The sequence below is a fragment of the Carlito syrichta genome, unplaced genomic scaffold, assembly GCF_000164805.1.
Source record: "Carlito syrichta isolate Samal-C Ts95f unplaced genomic scaffold, Tarsius_syrichta-2.0.1 Scaffold288790, whole genome shotgun sequence".
Lineage (NCBI taxonomy): Eukaryota > Metazoa > Chordata > Mammalia > Primates > Tarsiidae > Carlito > Carlito syrichta.
The window spans coordinates 177,876-187,484 of record NW_007232886.1 but is presented as its reverse complement, the minus strand read 5'-3'; the positions used below and the strand labels follow the sequence as shown (position 1 = coordinate 187,484).

Sequence of the window (9,609 nt, the reverse complement as noted above, 5' to 3'; positions counted from 1 at the left end):
CCCCCGCCGCATTCCTCCTCTCCTCTCTGCCTCCTGCTAAAACCATCTCCAGTTGGGCTCAGTGGCTCAAGCCTATAATCCCAGCACTTTGGGAGGCTGAGGCAAGAGAATTGCATGAGCTCAGGGGTTCAAGACCAGCCTGGGCAACTTGGTGAGACCTCATGTCTACAATAAATCAAAAAATAAGCCAGGCATGGTAGCGCAAGTCTATGGTTCCAGTTACTTGGAAGGCTGAGACAGAAGGATTGCCTGAGCCCAGCAGGTAGAGGCCGCAGTCATCGTGAACATGCCACTGCACTCCAGCCTGTGTGACAGAGTGAGACTCCAACTCAAAATCAAAAACAAAAACCCATCTCTAACTTCTCAAGGAGGAAGGAAACCATCACAGTTTGTTTAGGTCTCTGTGCCTTGTCCTGTGTTGGCTATTTTTACATGAATTCGCTCAACCATTACATCAACAAGGTAAGTCTTATTATTCCCATTTTCAGATGATGGGAATCAGCAATATTAAGCACTTTGAAATAGACTAAGGGAGTTTTCTTTATCTAAGTATTGCAAGGTTGTATAATGAAACAAAAATTTCAAAATGAACTAGGCCCACTATAACATCTCTCTCTGATTCACACTGTACTCTCAGTTCATCATGTGAACAACCTTTGCTTTTTCTGGGTAGAAAAAATATAACTATGAAAGTACCAGAAGATTTGTATCATTGTAAAGATTGGTTTGCACAAAAATAATTAATGAATGCCAAATCTAGGAGGAAATTTTGGTCAGAAGCAGGATATTTGCATGATCTTAAATGCTTCACCATAGACTGCTTATTAGTTGCAAAAGAAAAACAGTAACTATACAGTAAGGAAACCAGTTAACACCTTAAATGTAGCTGGTATGACTGAGGAACTGAATTTTTTAATATTAATTGATTTTCAATTAAGTAGGCATATGTAGCTAGGGGGTGCCTTACCAGACAATGCAGAATAGATACTTTACTGTCCCCAAATGTTAGTAATCTGTCTTACTCTCTTCAGAGTCAACAGCTGGGAGCATGAACCTCCCCTTCTTTCCTCACATGATGCTCCACCCCTCCACACTACTGGGACCTCCCTGATTATCACTGCATTCCCTGGTTCCTGGTTTTCCGAAACATTTCGTTACTCCATATCCTGCTGCAACTGTGATCACTCTGCTTCCAACCTTCGCTTGCACTTACTCTTTCATCATTATTTAGTGGAGTTGTTGATTCTGATGTCTGGCACCGAAGTTACAGAAGCAGCACAGTATAGTTGCAAATCACACACACGTTAGCAGAGCTGCTCTCAACATGGGGGTTAATTCTGCCTCCCAGGGATATGTAGCAATGGAGACATTTTTAGTTGTCACAACTGCAGCATTGTGGTAGAGGTAGTAGTGCTACTGGCATCTAGTGGATAGTAGTCAGGGAAACTGCTGAATATCCTACAGTGCACAGAATGACCCCGCAAAAATAATTATCTGGCCCTAAATGTAAATAATGTCAAGATTAAAAACTCTGCTCTGGAGCCAGACCTCCTAAGTTCAAATCCTATCCCTGATACTCATTAGCTGTGTGACCTTGGAGGAAATACTTAACCTTTTTGTGCCCTGGTTACCCCATTTGTAAAACTGAAATAGTAGCAACTATCTGATAGGGCTGGATGGAATGAGTTAATGTGTGTAAAGTTCTAAAACATTACCTGGCACATGTCATATAAATCTCAGCACTTATTATAACCACAGATAAGATTGGGGGAACATCTAACAAGATTCTAAATGACAAATATTCCTCATAAAGATTGTAGGAAAGACTGACAGGTGTGTGTGTGTGTGTGTGTGTGTGTGTGTGTGTGTATCCCCCCCTTTCTTCCTTAGTAATGAAATCCTAATTTTACTAGAAGTTGTACTCAGCTCTGGCAACTAAGTGAGGCTAATGAAATGCAAGTGTAAATATTGTTGGGGATTCTGAAAAGGCTCCTAAAAGAGAAATGTTCACCTTTTTGGCATCTAGAATGCACGTTTGATGGCTAGAAAGCAAGCAGCCACCTTGGACCATAAAGTGCCTAGACTAGAGTATGCAAGACAGCGTTAGGAAGGCAGAATAGAAAGACAGAAAAAGCCTGAGAACATGATAATAGTGGAGCTGTCACACTAGCCCTGGACTGACTCTCCCAGACTTCTTTTGCATGAGAGAGAAGATTCTACCTTGTTTAAGCCACTGCTACTTGGGGTTTTCATTGTGGAACCTAAGCCTAAGTGACTTCAGGTAAAGCACCAGAGGAGATCAGCCTACCTCCACAGATGTTGGAACATTTCCTGACTTTAGGAACTAATGTTGGCTGAAGTGGATGGTCCAATATCCATTAAACACACACACACACACACACACACACACACACACACATTGTTTTTAGGTATCCGAGATGGAGCTTTCTCTTTACATAATACACTCAGTTTTCTCATTACATGATCTAGGACATGGAGAAAAATACGGTAAAATCATCCTCTAACACCAATAAAACTCTGCAAGGACAACTGCTCCCAATCTGGATGAATCTGTGCAAACAAAATACACAGGCTCTTATAGAGGTTAAGCTGCCATCTTTACACTGGGCTAAAGACACTGGTTCCAGCTTAAAACTCAGTATTCATCCAAGAATACACTTCTCTCATCAGTCCACACTTTCCAAATGCTCCCAGTTTTGGCTTCATTGTACCCTGAGTGGTCTGCAGGACAAACTCTTCCCCTGGGTGTGCCTGTCTAATCTCAGAAGGTGGCTTTCCTCTATGTATTGTGATGTAGACTAGCACACAAATTTTAACTTGTCTCTCAATTCTCCAGATCTTGTAAATATGCAAATTCAGATTCAGGAGATCTGGGGTAGGGCCTGAAACTCTGTCTAATAAGGCCCCTGGGAATAAAGAAACTTCTCAGTTATGGACTACACTTCAGTTTTCATGGATACAGATTCTCACTTTCTAGGAGAATTCCTTCCTTCTTTCTCAACCTGTCTAACCCTCCCACGCTTAACTTTTTTCCTTCACCAACTCCCCTAGCATACTCCTTGCCATACTTTCCTGATGGATGCAAAGCTAAGCACAAGGCTGCTGGGCCTATACTAACCTTTTCTGTCTGTCCTGAACATGAAAAATTGCAAGAAAGCTACACTCACCTGGGAACACACAGTCTGGAGCATGGCTGAAGACTCCTGCTTTCATGTACTGCCCTCTCAGTTTGGAAAAGTAAGAACCTGTGGAGCAAAGAAGAGAGAGAGCCACAGTGAAACTGACCTTTTCTTTTTTCCCACACTTGCGTCTCTTCCCATCTGTGCCCTCCCACTATCACTGGAAGCAGATATTCTTGGGACACGCTGGTTGTTCTCACTCCGCTCTCTCCACTGATTCGTGATGCTGCAAATACTCCCTTTGTACGTTCTCCCATAGATCTGGCTGGAGAAGCTGGAAATTCCTAGAAAGAATAGCTGTGAAGCAAGAATCGAGAACTGCAGCGGATTCGTTGCTTTTAAGAAAACCCTTGGCCCCGCTATGAATACACTACTAAGTAGTTTGTAGTGAATACGTCCATGATCATAGCAAAGACTCAAAACGAGTCTCTGAAGAGAAAGTAAGATGATGAAGATCCCTGAACCACTTAACGGGTTGCAGGACAAATATCTAAGTGGTAGCCTGGGCTCGGATGACAAGGGTAAGACGCTCAATTGTCCCAGTGAGCGATGCTGACGCTGGAATCTGAACGCTCCACCCCCGAAAGCAGACGACCCGACAGTCACTGGCCCCCCACTCTAAATACCGTGACCCAGGGGGCATCAGGCCAGCTTTTCGGATTAGGAAGGTCGACTGCGCCTCTGAGGGAGGGAGCTGGACCCGGACTCTGGGCACTCGCGCGGGCCCCTCGGGCGACGTCTGGGAGGCCCAGACGCACAACCTTCAGGACAAGGGGCCGAGTTGGAAACGCCAGGTATCTCACCCGCAGCTCCGGCAGCCCAGCCTAAGGTGGTCAGGAAGCGCGAGCGGGTGGGCTGTCCCTGGTGCCTCTCTAGGAAGCCGGGAGGCGGGCCCTTCTCTATGGTTCCCCCAAGCCAGACTCTCCCACCCCTCCGCTTCCGACGCCTCTCAGTCTTTTTTTTTTTTTTCTTCTTCTTCTTATGTCTTAGCACCCCAACTAGACGATAAATTTCTCAAGGACAGAGAGTCCATATTATTCTTGTGATTCTTTGAATTCTGGCAATAGCGCTTACTATCAGTAATGTAACCTTCTAATGAATTTACAGCCTGTCTCCCACTAAATGGCTCATTGACTGGACTGTGACCTGAGACCATGGGGTCTGGGGTCTCATTGTCTACGTTCCTGGCTGCTGGCTCCACTATTTATTAACTGCATGGACTTGCTCAAGTTAGACTTAAATCTTTACCTCAGTTCCTCAATTTCAAACGGTGTTAGTTTTGAATTTATAAATTAAGTGGATTAACTGAGTCAATTCATGCAATAACACTTAAAGCAGTTTCTGATTCTGTACCACACCTGAGTCAAAATAAGTTCTAAACATATTGCTGCTGACATTATTATTATTCCTGTGTATCATCTCCTATAAGACACCCCCTATCTCTTTCTCCAGCCCAGATACAATAATAATCATGGCAATAGTGCCTCTTATAGTCCAGGCACTGTGCAGGTAACTCAGAGCTAGAGACCTGTGTTTCAAAATGCCTATTTTTTGTTTCTACTTAACTATTACACAAGAGCCTAAAATTTAAAATGCTCCAAAATAATCTCATTATCCTCCCCTCACCCTCCTGTTCCTCCTCCATGGTTCCCCTATCTCATTGAAATCCGCCAGTCTGCATCCAACCACCAACTCAGTCACCTGGAAGTCATCACTGACTCCTCTTGTCTTCTCACCCCGGATTACTTCCTAGCCATTCCTTGGTCTCCCTCCAATCTTTGCTTTCCTTACTGCAGCCAGGATAATTTAAGATACAAATCCGGTTATGACACTGTTCTGCTTTTTAAAGCCCTTCAGAAACATCTGCATCGGCCAGGTGCAGTGACTCAAGTCGGTAATTCCGACACTTTGGGAGGCCAAGGTGAGCGGATTGCCTGAGCCCGAGGTTCGAGAACAGCCTGGGCAACTTGGCGAGACCACATCTCTACAATAAAAATTTAAAAATTAGCCGCGCATGGTAGCACGCGCCCGTAGTTCCAGCTACTTGGAAGGCTGAAGCTGAAGGATTACCTGAGTCCAGCAGGTGGACGCTGGGGTGGCCGTGAGTGGGCCACTGCACTCCAGCTTGGGTGGCGGAGTGAGATGCCTACTCAAAAAAAAAAGTATCTGGATCTTTCCAATATTGTTTCTAAATCTTTCAGATTTGAGAAAAACTTATCCCTCAATTATTTTCTAATATCGTAGGTGATGGTCTTCTGAACCCCTATGCTTACCCTGTAATAGCGCACTGCTGACATCACCTTTTTACTATCTTCTCAGTAGACAGTGAGCTCATGCTAGAGTTTGAATATCCCCTCCAACACTTATCGGTATTAAAGGTGGGACCTTTAAGAGGTCTTTAGGTCAGGAGGGCTCTACCCTCATAAATAGATTAGTACTATTATCTATTTGTTGAATGAATGAGCTTATTTCCCTTCTCTTAGCCTGCTTCACATGAAGTTAGTGAAGTCAAAATATCATGTAAAGCAAATGAGATGTGTATGTAAAGGGGCCAGAGCAAAAAAGAACTCACAAATTCTGGTTCCTGTTCCTACAATTTCCAATAGTGCCTAGTCCAAAGTATGAGAAATTAAGTGGTCTGATGGACTCCCTTCTAAGTTTTAAAGGATCATCATTTTAAATCTAGAACTCTAAAGAGCCAAACTATTACACAGATAAGGCGTCAAAATAAAAATACTGTCAGACAAGTAAGAATTTAGAAAATGTATTACAGATGTTAAATGAAAGACATACTAGAGGATGCAGTCTATGGAAATAAACACAAAAATAAATCCAAGAAGAAATGGTGGAATGCAAGAAACAGTGGTAAGCCAAGAAATCACTTAAGATATTATTAAACCTCAGTAAGTATTGCCTCTTTTAGCTATTGCTCAGCGAGGGTAAGTGAGGGATACAGATGCTGGTTCATTTTTATAGGTTAATAGAATGATATAAATAGAAGGTATGTGACTTCCAAACCAATTGTAGAAACAAAAGGCATAAACATAGGGGAGGTTGGGGGATTCCACCAAAATAGGAGGGCAAATGGAAAACACAAAGTAAAATGACATAAATAAGTCTAATGATAGGAATAATGTAATGCAATATAAACGGGCTGCATTAATATATAAAAAGACAGATTGGGCTTAAAAAAACAGTTTATGTTGTTTACAAGGATGCACAAAAAGCAACAAAAGACAGTAAAGTTAAAAATAAAAGAATAGAAAAAGATCTACTAAACAATTGCTAACAAAAGCAGATATGACAATATTAATATCTGAAAATATATCATTAAAGAAAAGCATGACAAGAAATCCTTAAGACAGAGACATTCATATTGGAAAACAGTCTAATCCATGAGAAGGTCTAATAATAATGAACTTGATGCTCTTTATATAAAGCAACAACTGATAGATATGAAAGAAATTGGCAAATCCACATTAGTAAAGACAAACTTTAACATATGAAATCTTTCTATTTAAAATCAAATAGCTAAAATATAAGGATATGAATAATTTAAATAACTATTTGAATAGCTACTAGCAAGATTATTATACCCAGAAAGAACAAAATATACATTATTTTTAAACTTAAGTGTAACACATAGGCAACTAAGAAAAATTTAAATTTCAAAAAGCAAATGTCAGCTGGGCATGATGATTCACTTCTGTGATTCCAGCACTTTGGGATGCAGAGGCAAGAGGATTGTCTGAACCAACGGGTTCGAGATCAGACTGGGCAACATAGTGAGACCTTGTTTTTACAATAAATGAAAAAATTAGCTGGGTGTGGTGGCGCACGCCTGTAGTTCCAGCCACTTGGAATGCTGAAGCGGAAAGATCGCCTGAGCCCAGCAGGTCGAGGCTGCAGTGGCTGTGAGGGTGATGCTGGACTCCAGCCTGGGCGACAGAGTGAGACTCCAACTCAAAAAAAAAAAAAAATGTCCTACCAGTCACACTCTCTAACAACAATGAAATACACTTACATATTAAGAATAAAACTTAGAAAACATATAAAACTCTATCTGAAAAATTTTAAAACAGCTACGCATACTACTAAATATTGCTTCAGCTGAAATGAAAATTAAAACAGCTTATAAATTAAGAAATCAAAGAAAAAGAAAAATAAAACGTGTGGTATGACTAAAGCAGACTCAATAGAAAGCACATAGAGATATAAATACAAATATGAGAGAACAAAAAAGCTTATAAAAAAAAGAAAAGAAAAAAGAATTAGGCTTTCTATTCAAAAAAAGCTAGAAAGGCCGAGTGCAGTGGCTCATGCCCTTGATCTCAGCACTTTGGGAGGCTGAAGCAGGAGGATTGCTTGAGGCCAGGAGTTCGAGATGAACCTGGGCAATATAGTGAGATCCTGTCCCTACAAAGAATAAAAAAATTAGCTGAGCATGCTGGCATGCACCTGTAGTTCCAGCTACACAGAAGGCTGAGGTGGGAGAATCACTTAAGCCCAGGAGTTCAGGGTTGTAGTGAACTGTGATCGAATCACTGCATCCTCTACAAGTGGTGGTTCTTTTATGTATTTTACTGTAGTATATAGAATATAGTAGTACAGAATTTTTGTTTCAACTCTAGGATGTCTGGAAACAAGTGTAAAAGCAGTAGTGATGTAGTCAATTGTGTTAGTTGGGTACCTAGCCTAATTTTATTGGACTTACGAACACAATGGACTTATGAATGCACTCTCAGAACAGAACTTTTTCCTATGCAGGGGACTTACTGTACAATGAAATAGAAAAAGAGCAATGAAATATGAAAAAAGAAGACAATAAAACTAAAAGTTGGTTCTGTGAAAAGTCCAATAAAAGAGATGAAACTTCTAAGTTTCAAAAAAAAAAAATAGAATAGATGCATATAAACAATAACAGACACAAGAAAAGGGACACATTCCTTCAGACATGGAAATGAAAAAAATAACTTTATACCAGTAAATTTGCTTGAGTCCAGGAATTCAAGACCCACCTAGGCAACATAGCAAGACCTCATCTCTACAAAAATAAAAAAAGTAGCCAGGTGTACCTGTAGTCCTAGCTGCTCGAGAGGCTGAGGCAAAATGATCACTTGATCCCAGGGGTTCGAGGCTGTGGCAAGCTGTGATCATGCTTCTGCACTTCAGGTTGGGGAACAAAGTGAGACCCCCAACTCAAAAAAAAAAAAAAAAGGATTAGGTAGATTAATAAGGGTTGTGGTGGTTCATTTTTTGTGTCAACTTGACTGGGCTAAGGAATATTCAAATAGCTAATAAAACATTTCTAGGTGTCTGTGAGTGTGCTTCTGCAAGAGATTAGCATGTCAATGGGTAGACTGAGTAAAGATCACCCTCACCAATGCAAGTGGACATCATACAATTCACTGAGGGTCTGAACAGAAAAAAATGGTTGGGGATGTGTGAATCTGCTTGTTTGAGTTGGGACATTCATCTTTTCTTGGTTCACCTGGTTCCCAAGCCTTTGGACTCACTCTGGGACTTACACCATTGGCATTCCCAATTTTTAGACCTTTGGACTCAGACTGAATTACCCTATCCGCTTTCCTGGATCTCCAACTTGCAGATGACAGATGGTGGGACTTCTTGGCCTTCATAATTGCATGAGCCACTTCACCCATGCTTCTCCCTGGTTCTATTGCTGTGAGGAACCCTAACATAGGGGCTGATTAGGTATCCAGAATTCTTTAAGAGAAGAAAAAAGGAAGTTTGTTGAATATATAGAATGTAAAATTTGCTTAAAACAAGCACACTACGTAGCTATCTTTATGTATACCACAAATACATTTTTAAAATATAAGTTGCATATAATGGTTTCCTTTATACAAGATACCGGGATCAGAAGTGGAGATAATCAAAGAACCCTTTACTTTCAACTATAATATTTTAGTATCATCTAAGTGTATTCATGATTTAGTCCAGATTAGAAAACAAAAAACAGTGAGTTAGTAAATGAGGTAACCTTTAATTTAGGTACTAAAAGATAAATATTTTTACCTAACAGATGAGAGAAAAGAGTATGAATCAGATGACAACTACTTAGAGATGGGAGGTTACTGAGTTAGAGGCTCCTGAAAACCAGACCATATAACGTCCTAATTTTGCCTACAGGGCGTTTAGCTCAACACAATTAAACTCAAATTACTGAGTATGTAATGTGGGAAAAGAACTGTGCCAGGAGTTGAGTATATAAATACTGTCCCCACTTTCACAAGCATCTCATTTAACTCATTTGATCCTTGTCACAACATAAGGCAGGTATCAGGGTCCTTGGTTTTTTCTTTTTTTTGAGTTGGAGTCCTACTCTGTCGCCCAGACTGGAGTGCAGTGGCCACTCCCGGCCACCACAGCCTCGACCTGCTGGGCT

At 41.0% G+C, this 9,609-nt stretch overlaps 1 protein-coding gene across 1 annotated transcript in view; it reads right to left on the bottom strand.

The window, feature by feature from the left end:
- The window catches only part of ZNF619 (zinc finger protein 619), an 8,355-nt gene extending 5,117 nt beyond the window's left edge, over positions 1-3,238 (bottom strand). Inside the window, 1 exon segment of the mRNA XM_008053874.1 lies at positions 3,189-3,238. Coding sequence (XP_008052065.1) covers positions 3,189-3,212 — 24 coding nt within the window. The 5' untranslated portion in view covers positions 3,213-3,238.
- Between the last annotated feature and the right edge of the window lie 6,371 nt (positions 3,239-9,609).